The sequence below is a fragment of the Prionailurus bengalensis genome, chromosome E2, assembly GCF_016509475.1.
Source record: "Prionailurus bengalensis isolate Pbe53 chromosome E2, Fcat_Pben_1.1_paternal_pri, whole genome shotgun sequence".
Lineage (NCBI taxonomy): Eukaryota > Metazoa > Chordata > Mammalia > Carnivora > Felidae > Prionailurus > Prionailurus bengalensis.
This window is the reverse complement of record NC_057352.1, coordinates 31,698,621-31,723,147: the sequence shown is the minus strand read 5'-3', so window position 1 is coordinate 31,723,147 and position 24,527 is coordinate 31,698,621. Positions and strand designations below refer to the sequence as shown.

Here is a 24,527-nt window from a genome sequence, read left to right as displayed (position 1 = left end):
GGTTTTCTGTGTTGCAGACGGAAATCGCATTGACTCAGGCAAACGAGGAAACCAGCTAGTTTGCTTATTTATGATCGCACTTAATTTCTTTGTCAGAAGGCTGTTTATAAAATTTGCAGAATTGTTTAAAGCCTTCATCATATGGCAACAGCATGACAGTGCAATATGGGTATAACTAAGGGTTTCAAAAACTGGGTTCCTGCTCCTCTACTTACTGTCTGGTGACCTTGGACAAGTCATCTGATTATTCTGACCTTGATCTTTACATGTAGGATAAAAGGATTTAAGCAAGTGACCATAAAGGCCTCCTCTGTCTCCAAAAATGATCATAGGTCAATCACTTTCCTCATTTTGAAAATGAGTCCCGTAAAACATACCCAGGTTACAAAGCAATTCAATTGCATAGATGAAACTTAATATGAAAAGAACCTAAATACTTCTAATAAAAATCCCCAATTCTCTCCGCCCGTGATGAACTTACTTATTTATGATGAAGCGAAAAATCAGTATGTATTTTAAGTAACATTTTTAAAATTTCATCAACTAGGGAAGGAAATAACATGATAGCCGTAATTGATCTTTGTTTGGAACATGCTTCACATCAAGACCAAACATTTTGAGGGACACAAAAAAATTATGTAAAACTTTCATTTCAATTCATTGAGGAGAGGAAAAAAAATGCCATATAAACAGAAAAGGAGAAAATTTTGTTCTATTTTTTTTCTCCAGACTGATTATTGACACTATCTCTTCCCCAGACAGAGTTCCCTGGAAGTCACCAAGGCCTCCACCTAGGAGGCAGCTGCAGGATGGCAGGGCTTAGCTACTCTAGCTTGTGAGGTTGGCAACAGACTGAAAATAACCAAAGCAATCATAATGAATGATAAATTAGAAATTATTCTGCTGCTAATTAACGTGGAAGAGAGCACTTGACCTCTCAGAGCCTCATTCTTCCTATCTGTAGAATGGAGTGATAACAGCAGATTAGCCAAAAAGTCAAGAGATGGTAACACCATGGTAAAATATGTTACCTTTCAGAAGTCACCTATCCACTCCAAAACTTAGTTTTGGCATCTGTGACTATAGCTGGGCAAGATGATCTCTAAGGTCTGTAAGGTCTTTTATACTAAATAAAAAAGCAACACCCAAATTTTAGATGAATATGGCAAACTAATCTAGTACTATGAATTGCTGTTTAAAAAGAAGAGCCTGATGGAAGTTTTCTCTTATGGAGGGGAAAAAAAGAGCTGCACAGTCTTTACAGTGTGACTACATAGCTTGAACTTCTCCTTGTGTTTATACAATCTTAGTAATTCAGGGGCACCTGGGTGGCTCAGTCGATTAAGCATCCGACTTCGGCTCAGGTCGTTTATCTCACGGTTCGTGGGTTCAAGCCCCACATCAGGCTGTGTGCTGACTGCTCAGAGCCTGAAGCCTGCATCAGATTCTGTGTGTCTCACTCTGCCCCTCCCTCACTTGCACTCTGTCCCTCTCTCTCTCTCAGAAAAATAAACATTAAAAAAAAAATCATACTAATTCAAACCTTTTTCACTGCTTGGTACAGAGTCCAAGAGGTAGAAGCTTCACAAAGTGCTAACTGGTGATGAATACGTTCTCTTTCTGAGTAAACTCCAGGCACCATTATCAAGGTTGATACCTTAGTAATCTGAATAGACTCTCGAAGACTGCCTTTGAGCTTGGGACTTAGGCCACACGTGTCAGAAATATCACAGCGTAGGGTGGCCACGTGCAGACAGTAGACCCTCTCTGGCTATAAGCAGCCTTGCCCTCAAGCTGCTGTACAAATACTACCTTTTTCTATGCGTGCCTTGTCAGGATAAAGCATGGAAAGTACTGGTTTAACGTGCGATCATTGTAATGTAGAAAGAATCCTTACTGTGAAGAACCGGTAGAACAAAGATTTTTATCAAGTGTGTATGTTTTACAATGTAACCATTGGCAACCCACTATTACACCATAAGTATTAAGATTATTTTAAGGATAGGGGCGCCTAAGTGGCTCAGTCAGTTAAGAGGCCGACTTCAGCTCAGGTCCTGATCTCACGGTCTGTGAGTTCAAGCCCCACATCAGGCTCTGTGCTTGCAGCTCAGAGCCCAGAGGCTGCTTCAGATTCTGCAGAGCCCAACGCGGGGCTCCATCGACCATGAGATCATGATCTGGGCCAAAATCAAGAGTCGCACACTTACCCGACTTAGCCACCCAGGCGCCCCAAGAAAGAATTTTTATCTATACCTCATATCTGAGACTATGCTCCACTAAAAATCTAAATTATTTGTCATATTTAATCTACTTGAAACTCTAGTTACTTAATTATTTTTTAAGTGTAATCCAATCATGTAATTAAAATCATGTCTCACTTTTAACAACGGGACTAGACTTGTAAAGTTGCATGTAACGACTTTTACAAGAAAAACCATATTTTTAAGGCAGCAGCAAAATTTTTTATTTAAAGGAATTTCATTCATGATCACTTCTTGAATTACCTTTGTTTAAATGTGAATTTTCTTATTGAGATGGAATAAACCAAAGTGTAGAACATTTTGATTCACACTCACAGTATCTGTGAGTCGCACAAATGAAGATCAGGTTCAAAATGTAAGGGCAAGGAATGTGAATGGCTAATGGAAAAAAATTTTTTTAAATCTACATCCAGGGATGCCTGGATGGCTCAGTCAGTTAAGTGTCCGACTTTGGCTCAGGTCATGATCTTGCAGTCTGTGGGTTCGAGCCCCATGTTGGGCTCTGTGCTGACAGCTCAGAACCTGGCTGGAGCCTGCTTCAGATTCTGTGTCTCCCTCTCTCTCTGCCCCTCCTCCACCTGCATTCTGTCTTTCTCTCTCTCTCAAAAAAATAAAACATTAAAAAAAAATTTAATAAAAAAATAAAAATAAAAGTCTTTAGCCAAAATATAGGGGGCGGGGGGGAAGTTAAGTCATTGAAATCTCTTTCCTTCATACCTGAGTTTATATCGTAAAGCCCTGAATTGAAGACTTTGGTTCTTTCAGAATGACTTTAGGAGTTATAAATCTAAGTGGAGTCAAATTATTTCTAGGTCATTTGGTTTCCATAGCAGAATTTGTTTAATGGGCAATATTGCTGTGTGCACTTGATGCCAATGATACTCCCTTGGACAATGGATTTCTAAGTCTCTGCACTATAGAGCTCCTGTATCTCAGTACTTAGGAAATTTTCTTATATACACATTTCTTTATGATAGCAAATCAAGAATCCTTCTTTATTAATTTCACTTTTATAATCTTGCTGATTGACTTTTAGGTATTCGCTTCCAAGATATTGACGTAGCAGAAACTCTACAACCCATGCTTACAAAACATGGCAACAGTTTACTTGAAGAAGCCAGAGGAGAAATAAGAAATTTGTATGTATTCTTTTTATGGTCATTTTAGAGCTTTATTTATTGATTGATCATGTCTTTTTTGATCCCTCCCTTTCCTTTATTTTAAACACAATTGGCTTATGTACAAATAATTTGCTCCACTAAATACATCTTGATCCGTGGGGTAAGAACAGATATTATAGAACATGTTTCCAATAAAATGAGGCAAATGAGCAACTTAACCGACTGCATCAATGGAGGGGTTTATAGAATAGTCTCTGTATTACAGTTTTCTCCCCAAAGGAATGGCGTAAAGCCCAGTCATTTAGAGTAGTATAAGCTTTAGAGGCAGCATTTCCATGCTCAGAAAAATTACAGGTAATTTTTTTTTTAATCCCGAATTAATTAGCCTTTTTGCAGTTAAAAAAAAAAAAAAAGAATTGGAGGGAGTGGCTTAAAAGTTTGGAATTATCAAATACATATGGATTTCAGATTTTGTTTCACTGTGATTCTATAGCACTGCATTCTTCATCATCCTCTGGTTTTCAAAAAGTTACTTCTGCCGCATTTAGCTTACCTCTCCAGTTCATGAAAGCCTCATGGCTTCAGTGTCTGTGAGTCACAGCAATGAAGATAAGGCTCCACCTTATCGACAGGCGTTTACCTGGATCATCAAAAAGTAACCATTCTAAATGAGGAAAGAAAACATAAAACAAAGCATCACACTTTAGACCATTGCTTAAGGATAGTGTGGGCTTCAAACTAGTTCTTTTGAATATTTTATTTTATTTTATTTTATTTTGAATATTTTAAATACCAGTTACGGCCATGACTATCCTGTAAAGGAATAAAACCAAAAGATTATACCTAATCTTGTTACCTGCTAATAGTCTGAAAAACCAGGTTCATACCAGTCTCCTGAGGCTCAATACGCTGAGATACTGCCACCCATGGTAGAGATAAATAAATATATGCAAAAAACCTCTGTTCTGTTTTGCAAATTTCTTGCGCCCTCTCTCTCTCTCTCTCTCTCTCTCTCTGAAGTGTTAATTTGAGTGATCTATGCATATATACATAGGATAGAACAAAAGCATATAAATTATCTATGACCAGGTTGTGGAGGACAAAGTAGGTAACCCAATAACAATACTTACTGAATTGAAGTGAACCAAAGTCCAGGTTATTGCGTAGGATATTATTATGTAAAAAGCAATATTTTGAATTGTTCCATATGCACTTCTAACTCGTCACATTTCATCTACTATTCACTATGTCCAGAGGCACCTAAGCTAAAATTTTTAACTCTTACTTGCTCTTTATTATGAAGGACTTTCTTTGTCCTGATCTTAAATACTGCAGATTTTTCCTCAAACTACAAATTCTTGTAAACGTTCTTTATTTCAGAGAAAATGTTATTCAGTCACAAAGAGGCCAGATAGAAGAGTTAGAGCACTTGGCTGAGATCCTGAAAACTCAGTTGAGGAGAAAAGAAAATGAAATTGAGTTATCTCTTCTTCAGCTTCGAGAACAGCAGGCTACAGATCAAAGGTATGTTAAAACAGAAATCTCACTTTGATAAGGTCAAAATTAGTTTAAAATACTTTATCATATGCCATGGAAGGATAAGTCTAGTCTATTTTAAAAATCATGTTTTCACTTAACATTCTTCATAGAAGCCGCTCTAGACCTACTAACTGCTATCAACAACTCTGTATAAGGATGTTTCTCCCTAACCTACTCTGGCTCACCTTGTTCCTCCACTCTTTGGCCCCTTTTGCTGCATTTACCATAACTGTAGGAAGTTCTGATGCCATCCAGTTGCACCCACCGAGAGAAAGGTGTGTGACAAGGACCCAGCTGTTGGCATGTCTTATGAATAAGTCCAGCCTCATTTAACTTTTTTTTCAACACTAGAAGTGAGTTCCGTAATACGGCACCAAGTTGTTGGGGTTGTTTTACCCCAAAAAGATGCTTGTCACCTCTCCTAATATTCAAAATCTGCTTCAAATTCTGTTGATTGTCATGGATGACAGTGGAGCCCTTCAGTAGTCTACTTGCTGCCCCTTCAGTGTTGATGGTTTGTAATGTATACAGTGTTCTTTTCCATCCTCCTTTGTCAGGTTTGGTTCTAATTCCTCTCTCTCATTTTGTGTTTCCACACTGTGTTTCCAGCAAGACTCTTCTTACCATGTTCTTTCTTGAATTATTTTCTCCCCTTTGTTCCTTTTTTTTTTTTTTCTTTTGTTTCCTTTTCTTTCCTTTCTGTTTCTTTTTGTGGACCAAGGAGACCTAGAAGGAGAGGGAGTGGTATTTTGGATTTCCAGGTACCCATCACTTAGCTTAAATGATCACTACCATGTTCCCGATCTTGTTTAACCTATCCCTTCAACTTTGTTTTCTTGAATTAATCAGCCTCAGCCAGATGGGATGTCATCTCACGTAGGAATACTCTAATATAAATCTCTGATAGGGAATTTGTTTAACATGGCACCATGCCGTTATCACATCTAACAAAATTAATTGCAATTCCTTAATATTCTCTAGTACCCAGTCCCTATTTAAACTTCCCTGAAGCTGTCTTGTCCTGTTTGTCTGAATTGGAATCCAAATGAGGTCTACACATTGCATTTGCTATCTCTTAGGTCTCTTCTTTCTCTCTTAGTGTCCTTCAAACCAGACCTCGAGCCTCTATTCGTTTTTCCCCTCTCCAGTGTATATGATGTCATGCTTATGTGGCTAAGTTCTCATTTAGAAACACCAGTATGATTTTCTAGTCTTTCATTTCAGATTCAGAGTTTAGTCCTCCTTCAACAAACTAACTTGACACGGTAATATTTGAAAAAAACTAGGAAAATATGCCTATGAGACTTGTTTTAAAAACAATAAAGTGGGCTGAAAATATACAAGAAGCTTTATATTTCGGAGACTCAAAAGATTAGTATTCTCTCTCTTAATTTCTGTTCCTAAAAAGTTATGTGTAAAATTTAATTAAATTATATAATGAAATTCTATATGTTTAGTGATGTTTATATACCCTTCTAAGGACAGGGCAAAAGAAACATGAGTCTTTTTGAGAATTATATTAGGGGATGTAATGTGAACCCTGATTCTGAACCAGCTTGAATACCTAGAAGTCGTCCATGTTCCCCCAGGAAAAACTGGTTTAGACTTGGTCTGATTGGAAAACCAAGACATGATTCCTTGTGAGGAACAGTGCTAAAGGACCAGACCCCAACACTGAATATGATCTTAATAAATTGCCAACAACCATATTTAAGATATTAGCTAAATATGAAAATTCTATACTTAGACCAAGCCCAAGCTTAGAGCCCATCCTTACCACCTTTACTCGACAGCTGAGTAGCAAGGTTATCAGAGACCACTTTCTGTGTTATACTTCCTAAATTCCCAAAGAGTAGGATGGATACTGTGTTGGCCATTTCCCTCTTCCAAAGGGATATGATCACCTAGGAACTTGAGTGTCCAGTTCATTGAAATGGAAATCCAAAAGTCCTTCAATCCTAGGACTAGAACAGCAGAAGAAATAGAGTGATAGACAGGTATGCATGTTTTCTCCTACGAATATTGTCAGCAAGAGACACCAACATATGCACCTAGACGAGTTTACCTTAACAGCTAAACTATGGCCCTCCCTCAGTAGCAGTTTCTTTTGTCACATCAAGAAGTAGAAGTAGAAACAAAATGAGTATTACAGGTAAAGGAACTTTTGCTGCCAGAGGCCAAAGAAATAAACTTTAGTAAATAGCGTATTGTTCCTTGAAATACAGTTGTTGAAAACTGAAGAAATGACTTCCAATAAAGGTCTTTAAGTCTTTTTTTCTTGTATGTTTACACATAGCTCAAAATTTTATGTGTCACAGCAATTTTTTGAGACTAATGGAAAACTGTTGAAAAAAATGTTGGGGAGAATATAAAACTTGGTATAATTTACTGTAAAGAAAAATCACAAAATGGAAAACATATTTAAACTTCTCTTTCACGGATACATTATTTCAAATTTGAAATTCTAGAAGTCTGATCAGGATGTTGGGCTCCTTGTTCTCAAACATGAACCTAACGTAGTTGTAATCTTCAGAGTGCAGTGCTTGATATTTATGGCAAAGAGCCTTTTCATAGAATATTACAGAAACTCTTCGTAGTATGTGTTTAATAGACCAGTTTGGTTTGGCATCAACTTGACATAAACTGTTGGTTATCCAAAGCCCTTAATTGCTTTGAAGTAAAAGCCCAGTGCTGTTGTTTTTTATTAAAATCATGTTTTTTCCTGTGATTGTGGTCTATTTTGGAAGACTGAGTTGTGATTTTTGCATATGTTCTACATAATGCCTCATTAGCAAAAAATCTTGTATCATTTACAAGTAGCCTGAATGTCTGTGTTGTTTTGAACAAAAATCCATATTAAAATTTAAACAATATAAAAATGCACATTTTCTGCTTATTAAAAAGGCCGTCTTAAATTAAATGCAAAGCAGTAACCAGTGAACACATGTACGTGAACATTAAAATCAGAATGATTTTACCTTTTATTGGCTTTTTCAACTCCAAAAATATTTATACTCTTACCAAATGTGTAACTAGTTTGTACCAAGTAGTTTTTTTTAAGTAAATGTTACAGTGTTTACCTTCTTAATTAAAAATCATGTAAGTTCCCTAATATCCCAGTGGAGGAAATTTAACCTATAAATGTTCCAAACACTCTTGACTTGCCCTCTTCCCTTTGGTTGACAGCAGACTGTCAAATCTCAAAACAGAGAATCCTTTTGCAGCCATGCAGTGTCAGAAACAACTTGGCTTTAAGGGCCCCATCTCTCCCCTCTAGGCACACGCGGGATTACTTCCTAGCTCTCTTAAGTTCTTCCCCAGCCTTTTATTTTGAAAAATTACAAACCTACAGAAAAGTCTTAGGGATAGTCGTGTGAACACTCACACGTACCTTTCACCCCTTTGCATATTTGTGAATGACACAAGCCTCTTCTGCATCCTGCACGTGAGGCCTTTTCCCTTCTTCCTCCTCCTCTCTACTCTCTCCCCCTCCCTCCCACCCCCAATCTGAGTTAGACGCATGTATCATTTCACCCTGTGTACACTTCTAAGTATCCTCTAGGAGCAAAGATATCCTCCTACATAACTACAGTATGGCTATCACATTCAAGACATTCAACAATACAGTAGCATCACCTAATACACAGTCCACATTCAAATTTCCCAACTGTATCCCTTTATAACTCTTTTTTTTTTTTTTTTTTTTCCCCCCCCAATAGCTGGTTGTGGTTTGTTTTGCTTTGGTTTGATCTAGTATCCATTCAGGGATCATACATTGAATTTAATTGTCCTGTCTTTTAGCTTTCCATTATTCTGGAGTGGTTCCCCATTTCCAGCCCATTGATAGTTGTTTGCAGAACACCCCTCAATTTGTATTTGTCTGATTGCCCAGCCCCCTAATTTAGAGGGCACATCTGGTCCTTGGATGGAAGGGTAACTGGGGCCGGGGATAACCACGCACACATTATTATTACAGGCAGGTGATCTGTCATTTTTTAAAAATATATCCACCAAGCTTGGACTGTTGTTTGAATACCTTAGAATTTGCCCAATGAAAAGTATCGCACTCAAATACCATTTCTTTCATCCCCATGTTTTTTTATTATTAATATTATCTAAGATTGTCCTGTGATAGCAGCTTGACGTATTTTCTCAGCCCTTTATCTGAACCACAGAAATTGTCACAATTAATAGTAAAACTAGTGTGTTAGTGCACAGTTGAGAGTGGAGAGAAAGCTAAAACTAGGAACATCTCAGAGGAAGGAGACCACTTAGAAGAGTGGGAAGAATTGATCTTTTAGAATTGGATTTGACTGTCGGCTCCCTCACATAAGGACTCTGGCCAAATTCCTTACTTCGCTAAGCCTCAGTTAGCTACCTCAACTGTGAAATGAAGCGATTGAAATGGGCAAGTGGTTCTTCCCTACCTTTTAAACGGCAGCTAATTTTATCCCTAGGGAACTCATGTCTCTGAAAGATTTTGTCTGCCGAATAAGCAGCATTTATTAATTTAATCAATTCAGTGTGCTTTTTTTTTTATTCATCAAAGACCTATATCATGCCAATCACTGCTTCTGATAATTATGAGATAACCTGTTTTATTGAACTGACTTGGTATAATTCTGTCAAAAAATAAAAACAGGGGTGCCTGGGTGGCTTAGTTGGTTAAGCATCCGACTTCGGCTCAGGTCATGATCTCGTGGTCCATGAGTTCGAGCCCCGTGTCGGGCTCTGTGCTGACAACTCAGAGCCTGGAGCCTGCTTTGGATTCTGTGTCTCCCTGTCTCTCTGCCCCCTCCCCGCTCATGCTCTGTCTCTCTCTGTCTCTCAAAAATGAATAAACGTTAAAAAAAAAATTTTTTTTAATAAAAAACAATACAAAACCTTCACTTTTGCAACTTAGTTGCTGGTGAATCTCTATTTCCCATTGGGCTTTTTGATATATTAAATATAATTCTCAGATTCCCATTACTAGCTGGAATCCATTAAACTTGATCTTCAAAATGATGCTTTTAAGAAAATCAGCCAGGATTTCAGGTCTTCCCGCCTCCAACCGGTCCTTCAGAGTCCTCCCTCCATTTTCATAAAAGAGTGGTTATATGCATGTGGAGCTTGACGTAATGTTTCTCTCCATTCCTTGTGGGTGTCAAGAGTGGGAAAACACTGAGCTCTGATTTATATTTTGACCCACCACCACGAGAAAGGTATGATCCAGAGGCAAATAGACAGACACAGATGAATTTTTTCATCTTAAAACAGAGAGCATTATTTTTACCTACGAAGGCAGGTAGCAGTTTAGAGCAAAAACGGTTGCATTTCAAATAGACTTTCCTCAGCTATTTTAGTAAAGCCATTCCATTTAGTTTACTAGCAACCTTCTGTAATCTTACTCGGTATTGTTACTTTGCTAGTGATGGTTGTCTGTGTATCCCTAGTAAAAGCTATAAATGACCTACATTTCTTGTAACAATAAACTTACATAATGTCTGCCACCGTTTAAAAAAAAAAATGTACCGTAGAGGTGTTTTAATTTTAAGGTTGTTTTCAACCTTATCCCCCAAGTTCAGTCATCCTAAAACTATTATTCAAAAAGAGCCTCTCCATTCTGTCATAAATATTTTACTCAACTACTGTCCCGAATCTCGTAGCCTAGCTTCTGTATTCTACAGCCCTCTCTTCTAAGTGGTGTTAAATACTCCATTATAACATTTTTGCCTCAAAAAAATCAAGAGGCTTTCTTGAGCATTCATAATCTTTACTGTAACAGAGTGAAATGGCAGTGGAGGTTCGGGGGGTGAAGTGAGAGAATTATGTGCCTGGGGAATGAAGTAGAAGAAACTTTCACTGGAGGAGATTTTTGCCTCTTAAGATTTCATATTAGACTATACATTACATAGCTCCACTGAAAGTTTTTCCTTCTCCAGTATATCTGAGGTTTTAAGTTTCTGGATTTATTATGGCACCCAGTAGCAAAGCCGGAGTCAAGTGTTTTCAAGGCTTCCATTAGAAATTCCTTTTTCAGAGTTTATTGCTTGACTGTTTCCAATTATATGAGGGAAACTTGGCACATAGGTTGTTGAACTGGATTACTTTTTTCAACATAAAATCTAATTTATTTCAGTTTGTTTTTAATCTAGAGATGGGCCAACATCTCTTCCAACCGTTGTAGAAGATTTGATCATAATTCTAAATAATATGTCTATAAAAAAAAAACAAGAAAAAGAAAAGAAACCGCATTTTCCAACTTAATTGCCCAAGGTTTTTTCAAAATCCTTGTTGAAAAATTTGAGAAATTTATTTTTACAAAGCACATAATTAGTCTGCTTGATATCTGTTTGCAGATCATTTCAGCATGTGTAATGCAGCATGTATGAATCGCTTCAGGACTGTCAAGAGTTCCTCTGAATATTTTTACCGTGGATTGTTCTTTCTGTTAGAACGTCATCCTCCTGAAGATGTGATGTTCCCATCACAGTGCGTGAAACAGAGCAAGAAAGTAGGATGTGGTGGCCACTCAAAACACCACTCATAAAATGAGCCCCATCTCTGTGCTTCAAAGGAAGCCAACCTGAGGCCCTCCTCCTAGTGCAAAGAGGTCTAGGACAAGCCTCTAAGCACCGACCCTGGCCCCCTCTTGCCTCTTATCATCCTCACATCCCTTGTCAGCTTTTTGTGACATTCCCTTCCCTCTTGTCCCTCTCATTTCCACCCTCATGCTTTTATCACATTTCCTCTGTGTAAGGATGTTGAGTCAGTTGTCAGGTTGGAGACGATTTTTCATTGTACGCCTTCCTAGAGGCCAGACCACAGTGATCACATTGTTGATTTTGATCTTTTATGTCTTAGCGCTTGCAGCTGAACAGCCAGTCGTCCTTTCCTTCCCCCTGTTAGCCTCAGAAATATCTAATCATAGTAATGACTCCTGGATAAAGCCCCCAAAACTGACACTTGAAAATAATTCTTAAAGACATCTGCAGGTGTTGCACGCAAACTGATTTCTGTGTAAAGCACCACATGATTATTGTTGTTTTCCAACTAGTTCGGTCATCCTTGTGCCCACCTGTTGGGCATTACTAGCATAAAGTACTAAGTCACTTTTCTTGGCAGTATGTTGAATGAAAATTTTGATCTTCAAGGAGTTTAAGGAAAATATTCAAGGAAGCATCCACCAGTTAAACCACCCTGAGCGTTTTTGGAAGATGCTTAGCAGCCTTGGCCTTGCAAGGAAAATTCAAAATTAAAACCTGCTATTTTTCTGTGACCCTAGGTGGCTGAATGGGTTATTGGGACCTAATTCTTGCTAATATCATTAAGCAAGTATTATTACTCAAACACATATATGTATATTTTCTTGAAAATATTCACATTCTTAAAAACCGGAAGAATAAAATATCGAGGCAACTGAAAATATAAGAAAAGATTTGAAATTATTTGAAAAAGACTCTGTCCTTGCATAGAATAACTGTCACTCGTTGTCAAGTGGTCAAACCAAGTAATTCTGAGGAAAACAGATTAAGCTATGTTTTGACTTCTAATTATGAAAAAAGGGGGGGATACTGTCTTTATTAGACTTGTTTAAAATATATTTTTCCTTCGTGTTCTGATGTTTTTGGCGAGTACAGATCACGTAGTGGGGAATCATAGTGGGGTACTGCTGAACGTGTGCTCAGAACTCTACTAGTTAGCATGTTTTCGGCACAGAATCATTTTAACATTGTGTTAAGACTGTATCCTGGGTACGATCCAGGTTCTTGGACTTGTTTATCTTCTGTGTGAGGACAACTAACTGTCCGATGCCAAAATACAATGAACTTTCAAATATCAAAGAGGAAAATTAAGTATTTCAAGTCCTCAGCTGGTTTACAGATGTGTGAGCTTTGTAGTCCATTTTCTGGTTCCAGTAGGGCATTGTGACAATTTTTCCAATATGTGTACACTAGATAAAGTTTTGGAAGTAAAATTACTTACTTGAAGTCCTGAAATAATTTTCTGAATCTAAAATTTTTATGTTTACTTTTTTTTTTAAAAAAAAAGAATGAAGTCTAAAACTGGGCCTCACAATTTTTGAAATACTTTTGAATATAAAACGTATTAAAGAACCTTTCTCTGTCAGGCAAGTAAGTGCCTTTTGAAAACGGGTATTCATTTAGGTCTATGATTAACCTTTAACAAGATCTTCCTGTTAAATTCTACATTTGCTTTAATCTCAGTAGGAAAAATACAAACTAGTATTGCAGCGTATAGAGTTTCTATATACCCTGTGGACGTTAAATGATCTCTTACAGCTAAAGGCACATCTGCAACATATTTAAATGCCAGCTTTGGGCATTATTAGTATGAAATGCTAAGTCACTTTTTGGGGAAATATTTTGAAAGGTTGCAACTCCAGGAGGAAACTCCAATAAATGGTAATCTTATGATACCATTTGTTTCAAGGGAGCGGTAGGAAGATGAGTGGCTGTCTTGCGCATTTTTGTCTTAGGAGGAAGTGGCCGTAGGATAGTCCTCTTTCAAATAAGTCCGAAGTGCAGGGCGGCACGATCGCTGTGCTGTATAAACTGACGTCCTTCTGCACCGTCTTTCAGGATGCCGTAAAACGGTTTTAAGCGCGCATTACAAGATGTCGGAGAGGTGACCCAAGTCATCAAATTTGGGTCTCCCTTCAAATCCTGAGAATCTGTGAATTTATGAAAGTTCAAGAGCAACGATTGGTTGGCTTTAAATAATGCATCTGTCCTAAGTGTATGTTAAGCTAAAAACCCTGTGACTGATAAGCAAGTGTGCACATTTTTCCTAGGTAACTTTGTAGTGAAAAATTGTGATCCCACCACAGGTTGTTTTCTTTTGCCTTGCATTTTTTACTCTGTCTCTCTTTTTCTTAAACACATTGTTGAAGGTCAAACATTCGGGACAATGTAGAAATGATTAAGCTTCATAAACAACTCGTGGAGAAAAGCAATGCTCTCTCAGTATTGGAAGGAAAATTTATTCAGCTTCAAGAGGTACTGTGATCATTTATCTTATTATGGTGATACATAGACACAAAGGTTCAAAGAGAGTGTTTAGGTTATACTTTTTAAATAGAATGGTTGTAACACTGAAAAGTTATTTTTAAAGATGCTCTTTTTATTCTTAAACATGTATTATTTCACTTCATGTGTTATTTGTAATTTCTAACTTAATAGCTAAAGAAATAACTAACCGGTTGGACTGTTTATGAATACCTGTGTCATCTTAAAATAATAAACATATTTATCATAAATTATCTCATGCCAAGAAAATTTATTTTTAATTCCTCTTCTCTGAATTCATACGGGCACATAGCACTGAAGGGTTAGACGTTTTTGCATAATATCTTCAGTTCTAAGCATTTATGAAATAGCCAAGACAGACCAAGTTATAAATAGGTCAGTAACCAGGTTTTGTTCAATCTTTCTCTGATGTGTTTTGTTTTGTCACTGTCTCCCATTATCACAAAATATTTGAGACCCGTCACGTCAGCAGCTGTCAGTGTACTTCTTTTAATTCTTGATCGTTCAGGTCGACAATACTTGGGACCCTTCATCCCTATGGTTGCTTTAACAAGATTGTGGCCCTACATGTATGTGCCATCAGAAGGTTCCTATTGACTGGCACTGCATAATTAACATAGGTTCTGGAATTCATGAACTCCCAAACATTCCAGATGAACACAATTCATATTAAACAGTACTTTCTCTGCAGTACTGAGACCAGGAAAGCAGTAAATTGATGGAAAGCATAGGGTCATCGGAAGCCTAAATTTACTATTAAATTAGATAAATATTTTTAAACTTGTACTCTGGTTTGTGCTTTCCATCCTGCAGGAACCTCCTTAAATGCAAAGTAATAACTGTCTTCCGTATGAATATGAGGGTTTATGAAAGAAAGAAGGCTAATTGCAGAGTGGAAACAATAGCCCTGTCTACCTATAGATACAAGAGGGAAATTCAGAAAACATGGAGCCGAGGGCCATTTCTAACATGGGGAATTAGGAAAGAAAAACAAAAAAAACCAATGATATTACCTTCTGTCACTTTGACCACCTGACTTCCATTTAACAGTGATGCCAGGTACTTCTTCCAGTACCAACAATTGTTAAGTGTCTGTTATAGCACAGGCTCCTCTTTTGAGGACTGATGTTGGGTAAAGAAAGGTTTGACAGGTTCAGACCAACAGCTTCAATGAATGAGGTAGGAAGCCCAGGAAAAGCTGGTTAAAGATAATGTGTTATAATACCAAGATTAACAAAAATTGAACTTCAGTTACTCAATAGCTATGTTTATTTTAAATGATTGAAGAACTTCAGATTTTATCCTTTTTTTTTTCTTGAGAGATGCTGTGCATGCACATGGGCAAGGGAGCGGCAGAGAAAGAAATCTTAAGCATGGCCACCTCCAGCACAGAGCCCAATGAGGGGCTCGATCTCACGACTGTGAGATCATGATCTGATCCAAAATCAAAAGTCATATGCTCAATTGACTGAGCCACCCAGGTGCCCCAGAACTTAAGTGATTTTAATTAGCACATGAACCATTACATGTTATGGCTATGGTCTCTATGAAAAGACTTTAATATCATCACCTTTTTTATTTATAAAAAAAAAAAAAAAGTAGGGACACCTGGGTGGCTCAGTCGGTTGAGCGTCCAACTTCGGCTCAGGTCATGATCTCATGTCATGGTCGGTGGAGCATGTGACTCTTGATCTCAGGTTGGTGAGTTCAAGCCCCACTTTGGGCATAGAGATTACTTAAAATAAGAATAAAAATTCTTTAATTGAAAAAACTTCAGTAACTATTTTACTGAATTGAAAATTTTAACCTAATTGTATTAAAATTAGAAGCTAACCTTCTGTTAGGCTGTTTATATGCTGTGGTGACAAATCCTTTCAAGTTTCATTATCTGTGGTCAGCATTTATTTTTGACCCATGCGGCAGCATTTTTAGACAGCATGTCCAACCACTGTAACCACAACAGAAAGAAAAAAAATTTGCCAAAACCAATTTACTCACTGGTCACCGATCAACCAGTCAAAAACTAGAAGGAAGTAAAATAAAAGACAAAAAGTTTGCATTATGTGACTCTGTGCTAAGAAAACTATATTCTTTTCCTAATTATACACTTGGGTCAAGAGTGTCTCCACGGACAAGTAGCACATATACATTGTGAGGTGAAGAATAAACTGTATAATGTGAACTTCAGGAGTAAATTCACTTATAAAATTGCAATCACTTATTTAACATGGAATCCAAAAATAATTTCAAAAAGATTTTGTTTTGTAGAAGCAGAGAAGTCTCCGGATCAGCCATGACGCCTTGATGGCAAATGGAGATGAGCTAAATATGCAACTCAAAGAGCAGCGTTTAAAATGCTGCAGCCTTGAGAAGCAGTTACATTCCGTGACATTTTCTGAAAGAAAAATAGAAGAGGTAAGCGCCCAAGAGGTTATTAGCCATTGGTTGTGTTAAAACTTCTCTGTAACTGTTTTGAAAAAGTAAAATAGAGACATTCTAAGCAGTATATTTATTTAAAAATCCCAAACTACATACACGGTGCTTTGAGCACAGCAAAATATAGTCCGTTTGTTATGTGCAAGGCACATCAGTGCTTAAAAATATGTGCCAACATGCTGATATCCACTGTTCACCTAAAGGGTTGATTCTTGAGGAAAAAGAAAACACATTTTGAACTTACCTGTGGAACCTAACTTTCTCAGCCTTAACATCTTATTAGCCATTTGAGACACCAGGACAAAGGAATACACATCTGTTTCTGGGGAGAAGGAAGGATATTCTGTTCCGCAACATCAGCAATTTTGTGAAATTATTTAATTTTTTTCCTAGGAAGTTGTTTGAAAACTCATCTTTCTATTATTATCACGACTCACATCTCCCAGCGAGCACAATCTCTTTCTGTAGTCTCTTAAATTTGTTCTTAAAAAGAATGAAATAAAGCAATGAAATAAGATGCTTACATTCTGTTCTGATCTTGCGAGAATCTTTACTGTGTCTCATACTTGCATCAAAAGGGAATTACCAAAATGGAAATGAATTTTAAGAGTACTCTGATCCATGGGAAAGGATTGCTAACTACACAATATACTGGTGAATAAAACTTTAAACATAAATGCTAGAAAGAAATACAGAGAGCTACATTTTAGTCATAAAGGTATTAATGATAACCCTCAGTTTATTTCTAAAAATGTCGTTCATCAGGATAAAGCAAGGTATACAATTTTATCTATTCATTCATTTATTTAAAAGATGTGCTGCCAGCTCTTTGTAAATTCCAGGTAACATAAGAAATTAGGTCTTCAGAGTAAATTGTGCTTAACGCAATTTATTTGAGCCACGAACCAAAAGAAAGGTTAATCCTTTTGTTTTTAATGGGCCAATTAGAAATTAACACAAAATTAATACAATGATGGAATTCATTGGGGAGGGAAGTAAAAAAATATGTTTCCCAGACTTCATAGCAAACTTTTAGCACGTTCTTTATTGAGTTTTGGCACATGTCAGCATAAAGAAGTGCATACGTTTCTACTAAATTAAAACAAATATTAATTTCGTGTTTACTTAACAACTTAGAAAAAATCAGTGCTAAATTAAATGCAGACAATATTAGTTGAGTAGTTAGCAGCTGCAATTTAAAAATCAAGACTAAAACATGTTAGCCTCCTCTCGTGTTATTTTATCCCCATGTAGTTTTGATATGATAATCACCTAATGTGTCATTTTCTTTTCATTTTAGTTGCAGGATAGAATTAATGACTTAGAAAAGGAACGGGAACTTTTAAAGGAGAACTGTGATAAACTTTATAACAGGTAAATCATGATACATGTGTTCTCTTGTTCTCTTCTTTAAAATGTTTTATATCAAAGCAGTAGATGTCAGAATATCTAATATTGATTAAAGAATTAGCAGTGGGTGATTGCGAAAAATATATATGTATCATAAAAGAAAAATAGAAAAATAAGCTTTTGGGGAGTGTTTGTAATAAGCTCTTTAACCTGAGCAGTAATCTACGACTAGAAAACCGTTATCAGTTTGTATCACTTACTGAGCATAAACCGTAAGTGAGCAGGCACTTTGCTAAATATTCTTCATATTAAAAGTTTCTCAGAGCAACCTGGAAATGTGGGTATTGTAAATGCCCATGTTAAGTTTATTTATTTAAATAACCTCAACACTCAACGTGGGGATCAAACTCACAACCCTGAGATCAAGAGTCACGTGCTCTACCGACTAAGCCAGCCAGGCGCCCCTCAAGATAAATTTTTAAGAGCTACTTCAATTTTGTCTTTTAATCTACTTCATAATTATGGTATTTTAAAAATGAATCCCTTCTGATAATTTTAGGAACAAAATTCTGTAACACAGCTAAGTTTAGTTAAGTGGTACAGATATCTATCTGTGTGCGTGTCTATGTATATATGTGTATTTTTAAGTCTTTTCAGTATGTGATAACTGCTAAAGGGTAAATACAGGCTTACATGAAAGTAAATTTAGTATACATACTGGAAGATGTATGTTAGAGCAGATATTCAAAGGTTGCTTCTATTGATAATATTCTGAAACGTCACAAAATAGCCATCTGATGTACCGACACACTTTTTAACACTGTGGATTTTTTTTTTTTTTATGTTTTGTAAACTCAATTTACATTTTATAAGGTAAACAAATACCTAAAGAGTATAGAGATAGGCTGTTATTTGTTTTTACTTTGAAAAGATACACAGATTAATGTTAGGCATCATTCCAGTGGCACGGATCATCTATGTTGTTTCCCTACTAGTGTTGATGGTCCATACACGAAGTGGCTCATGATGTTAAGAGTTATCGATAGCAGGGGCACCCGGGTGGCTCAGTTAGTTAAGCATCTGACTTCGACTCAGGTCATGATCTCGCAGGTCGTGAGTTCGAGCCCCATGTCGGGCTCTGTGCTGACAGCTCAGAGCCTGGAGCCTACTTCAGATTCTGTCTCCCTCTCTCTCTGCACCTCCCCCACTCACACTCTGTCTCACTCTCAAAAATAAACATTGGGGCGCCTGGGTGGCTCAGTCGGTTAAGCAGCCGACTTTGGCTCAGGTCATGATCTCGTGGTCCATGAGTTCGAGCCCCGCGTCGGGTTCTGTGCTGACAGCCCAGAGCCTGGAACCTGTTTCAGATTCTGTGTCTCCCTCTCTCTGGCCCTCCCCTGTTCATGCTTTGTCTCTCTCTGTCTCAAAAATAAATAAACGTTAAAATAAATAAATAAACAAACATAAAAAAATAAAAAACAGTTATCAATAACAGATTCAGACATCAGTTAAAATAATATCTGGGGCTCTCTAGCAAGGATAGACTGGTTAAAAATCTTTATGTGGTTCTGCCTTGGACCCCTTCCAAATCATTTGGCCCTATGGCTTTGTTCTGGCCCCTCTCTCATGAACCCTGATTAATTTTACCTAAAGCATTTATTATACCTCCTTTTTGTTTTTAAGTTTGTTTACTTATTTTGAGAGAGAGGAAGAGGGGAGGGAGAGAGACAGAGAGAGAGGGAGAAAGAGAATCCCAAGCAGGCTCCGTGCTATCAGTGCAGAGCCAGATCTGGGGCTCAAACCCAAGAACCACGAGACCATGACTTGAGTTGAAATCAAGAGTCCAACACTTAACCGACTGAGCCACCCAGGTGCCCCTATATTCTCACTTCTATAGAACAATACAAGGTTTATATTGATATATATCTAAGGATTTGGTAGTTACGTGTTTGAAATTTCCAAATTTCAGTATATAGATCACACAACCACTGCATTGTAGGGCAGAGAAAATAATGTTATCCCCATATTTTAGAGATGAGGGAATGGAGACTCAAGAAACATTAAGAGACTTGTACGGAGTCACACAGCATTGCTGAGACTCCAGTAAAGGACCCAAACCCAATTCTTTTGACTCTAAAACTTGATTTGTTTTCCCCCTGTGCTTCACTATCTCTCTGATTTTAATTGCATTGGAAAACTGGTTCTGTGGAAGGGAAACATTCATGGAATAATAGAACTACCATACATTCAGGAATTTTTATTGATTTATATTTATCTTCAACATCTTGTAATTTCAAATAATTTAACATGGTCTTAATACAAGAAAATAAGTGCCATTTGGCCCTTACTTATACTTTTTCTACTTCCCTATTTGAGGATTTACTGAACATACCTTCTGGGAATAAAAAACATTAAACTTAGCTGGGAATAATGCATAACTGGAATTTTGAGAGGAACATGTTTTTCTCATATTTACTTTCTCACCGTGAAACTTTATCTTTCCATATTAGAAGATGATCTGAGAGTGTAAATCTGACTTTGAAGGGTTTTTTTTTTAATGTTTTATGCTTGAGCTACATTTTTTCCTGTCACATTAAAAACAGACTTCATTATGCTGCTTACACTTGAATTTTGTGTGAGGTATATGGAAGTAAATGTGTGTAATGAGTGTCAAAACATTTTGTGTCCAAAAAAAAAAATTAGTGTCACTTAAGCACAAAACCCAGCAAGCACACATGATAGCAAACAGAACTGTAAAATTCTCTAATACAAATTTTTAAAATATAATATGTTTTCAGAAACAGTTGGAGAAACTTCTACAAAAATCATTGTCATCTTTAAAATTCTTTAAAGCTCTTGTATTCCATGGCACTGTTACCATCATTGCCAACAACTAGTGCTCATCAAAAACTAAATAAAATTTACTCCCTGTTTGGTTAGTCATAGTGATAGCGTGTTTTTAAAAGGAAAGCATTTGTTTGTTATTCAAAACTGGCTAGTTTTCAGGAGAAAAATATGATTTGCAGATTACATTCTCGTCTTCCTTTCCCAAATGAAATTTTGAATGTGTTTATTACTTGACATATGACATATTAGAGAATCATCTGGTAAGATAAAACCCACATGTTAGTATTTGGAATGAGCTCGTTTTAATATGAGAAAACATTTTTGATACAATGCCAAGAAGTAAGTATAACCTTATTTAAGAAATACTCCATTTGAAAATTCAGAATAAACTTTTTTGCAATTAAATCTATGTGGTCAGAGAGAAACTATGCTACGATATTGCAAAGCTGTGCCCATCTTTGAAGTTAGTGTAGTTTTAGGGTGATAGCACTCATGAATACAATAGTCCTTCAGCTGTAGTATATATGTACGAGTAACCTGGAAAACAGCAAAATGTAGCTTTTACCACCCCTTTGGAACTTCCCTCCCCCAGCCTCGAGCCACCACCATCCAATTCAGATTTAGTCAATTTGGGACAGGATCCAGAGAATCTGTTAGAGGTGGTTTTGAGGCATTAACTCCCTGAGAGACACTAATACCTATTTTAAGAAAAAAAAGACTTGGTCTGGTTTTTGAAGATGGTATCAACCATTTTTGAGAATTGGGTAAATCAGGTTTTCACAATGTAATTAGTAGCCATCTAATATCCAAAATTCAGTGGAGCCCTGCTGACCACCCATAGATTTTCTGGGCTCCCTTTCTGTAAAGTGAGCACCTGTCCCCTGCAGTCTTCTAGGAATCATGAAAGCCCATATGATCAAATATGAGCACTTTGTGCTTCTCAGAAATCAAACTGAGTACATTCGGGGCATTATTTTCTTTCAGTAAGTGAATTATCCCTATGTAAATATGTGTTTAATTTCCATTAGGTCCTAACTAAAGTATCTGTGGATTTCTTCATGGATGATTTAGAGCTTATTCCTCCCTCTCTTTCACATTAGGGTGCCCTTAAACATGGCAATAAATAGAATTTCTTCTGCAAGAAAAAAGCCTTAGGGTGGAGATGAATTCTTTAGCTCTTATTTCAGTCTGATCGTGTTGTTGATCAAGAGTGTGTAAGCTGACCCATGACCGCCAGTGGACATGCCAATGAGCACAGGCACCAATGGACATTCAGCTGTGGATGGACATTTTCTCACTTCAGCAACATAATGTAACAAACGAAATGTGCACACAGACCAACTATGATTCCCCCCCCCCACACCCCCAGTTGTCACTGTAGGCAATATACAAAAACATTTTCATGAATAAAAGGTTCTCAAAGACTGTTCTCATATGCAGATTTAATCATGTACACAGCCTTTACAAAGAAAATGGAGCCAGATGTGGTTCACCATTTATAGTTACACAGATGGCTCCAAGCACAGAGGAATACAGTAAATTCAAAAGGAATTCCTCATGAAACTCCAGTGGAATGTAATCCTAAATTTAGAGGGAAGATAGCAGTGGACTAAATTCAGATTGACTTATGCTGATTTACACTAGTATTTTGTGGGTTTGGAAAAACCAGGCTGCTAAATTGTTCTTAATTTAAACACATACAGCTTCTGATGTTTCTGCCAGATTAACTGTTGGTGATCTTTTTGCTGGTACTAATGCTATTGGAACACTACTGTTTCTAATTTTTGGCGTCTGATATAATGTATAATTGTGCCTATTTCATCATGCTAATTTTTTTTTCCGGGTAGTACATGTTTTTAATAATACAAGACACACGCGCGCGCACACCCCCCCCCCCACACACACACATACACACACACCCATATACCCACATACATACATATGTGTGTGTTTGGTTTATATAATTTGACTAGACACAGAAATTATATTTGGTCTTTATTTTAAAAAATGAAAATGTAAAGGAATATTCTTTAATATTTAAAGTGCATATTTTGTTTGGATTTCATTTAAGTCTAGGTAATTGTACCTTTGATCAAATTAACTTAAAATATTGGTATATAGGTTCATGCATTTTTTAAGGTTCCATATGTGAGATGAGAACATTGATAGAAGAAACAGATGTCATATTTAGAGAAACTTCTAGAATTTCATTTATTTTTAAGTTCATATTATTTTAAATGCAATAAAAGCATTCAAAATGTAAAATAGATACATAATTCTGTTCCTTTGAAAGCTATGCCTCCCAGAAAAGTACCTCTTTTGGAATAAAACCTCAAGACTAGCTGGGAGCAGCATTAAGGGCAATTTTCAATAATAAGTTTTTCTTCCATTTGCTTCATCATCAGTACAAAACCAGATTTTATAAATTTTTGTTTCATTTACTGGGTTTAAAATAAGGAGAAGGGTCAAAGCTGCTGATAATTATTCAGTCATATCAAGCTTCACAGATAATAGTTTTCTGCTGAAATACAGATCAAGATCAGTTTTTCCAAAACCTGGCTATCACCTGCAGAAGCTTTATAAAACTCTGGATTCCTGGGCCCCAAGATCTTCATTTTTAAATCTCCCCAAGTGCTTAGTATAGCTGGTCCAGCACCAGTGTTTAGTTTATCACCATTTGGAAACCACTGGCATAAATGAATGTTGGGATTTAATCATGAGTGGATTTTAACACTGGTTTAAAATCTTCATCATTCTTACCAGGGTGTTCTTACCAGGTTTTCATCCCAGTCACATTACAAGTAAAACTTTGTTCTTAGCCTGTTAATGTGGTTCAGTTTTTTAGGACAAAAACTCCATTATCACTACTTCATAATAGCAGAGTTGCCGTCTTGTATTTCGGCGTGTTATCATTTCATGGCTGAAATTTTGTGAATATGGTATTAGCACGGACTCTGTAAAAGTTTCAGATTCTAGAAGTAGAGATCAGGTGGCGAGCCCCTTTTTCTCGGTTTTAAGAGGGTTTGTATGTGGGAGAGAATAGTTTTATCTGAGGCTGATGGCTGAGGTTTGGAACTGCGGATTCCTCTGGAGTATGTACAGTATCTGAATTCCTTTACTAGTCCCACAAAAGCTGCACGCTGCCAACTTTTCTGACTGGAGAGCTCTAAATTAAGGCCAGTTCCTTTGCTCATCCCACAAAGCCTTTCATGTTTCCTAACCGCAGCCTGAGAGAGGCGCCTTGGTTTCAACAGCAGCAGACCAGCATATGTTTACTTAATTCCTAAGACATGATGACAGTGGTCTCTGTGCCACTAAAAGCTTTTCTCTTTCGCGTTCTCGGTCGAGGCCGATCTCCAGGCTCTCCTCTGCATGTCATGTGTGTTTTGCAGTGCCTTCAGTGCTGCCCACGAAGAGCAATGGAAGCTAAAGGAACAGCAGCTCAAAGTGCAGATCGCTCAACTCGAGACTGCCTTAAAGTCCGACCTAGCAGACAAAACTGAAATCCTTGACAGAGTCAAAACCGAAAGAGGTACATGCAAAACCACTACCGACTTGTCTCAACAGCCATCCACTTCCATGCATTTCGCGGTCACTTGAAATTTCCGTTTACTCAGCCTCGCGTAGAAGCCCAAGGATTTTTTTTTTTTTTTTTTTTGGTCAGAGATACTGTCATTTAGGTGGTCTTTTAATTTTTTTGTTGAGCCTTCTTGTGTTCAGCAGTCAACAAGCATTTCTTGAGCCAGGCACTGTTCTAAGTTCTGGGGATACAGCAATGAGCAAAGCCAAGGCCTTGCCCTCACGCAACATAAATTCTACAGAGAGAAACTGACAGTAATTAAACAAGCATGCCACATGTCAGGTGGTGGCAAGGGCAGTGGGAACAAAAACAAAGCAGTGTAAGATGAGAGAGTAGAGAAATAGTTGCTTACTGGTTTTGA

At 37.2% G+C, this 24,527-nt stretch overlaps 1 protein-coding gene across 2 annotated transcripts in view; it reads left to right on the top strand.

The window, feature by feature from the left end:
- RPGRIP1L (RPGRIP1 like) overlaps positions 1-24,527 on the top strand; it is a 92,924-nt gene that overhangs the window by 8,907 nt on the left and 59,490 nt on the right. For both annotated transcript variants that reach the window (XM_043599211.1, XM_043599210.1), the window contains exons 5-10: positions 3,298-3,400; positions 4,763-4,906; positions 13,818-13,923; positions 16,222-16,368; positions 17,690-17,763; positions 23,979-24,118. In XM_043599211.1, the coding sequence (XP_043455146.1) occupies positions 3,298-3,400; positions 4,763-4,906; positions 13,818-13,923; positions 16,222-16,368; positions 17,690-17,763; positions 23,979-24,118 (714 nt within the window). The remainder of the gene's footprint in view (positions 1-3,297; positions 3,401-4,762; positions 4,907-13,817; positions 13,924-16,221; positions 16,369-17,689; positions 17,764-23,978; positions 24,119-24,527) is intronic.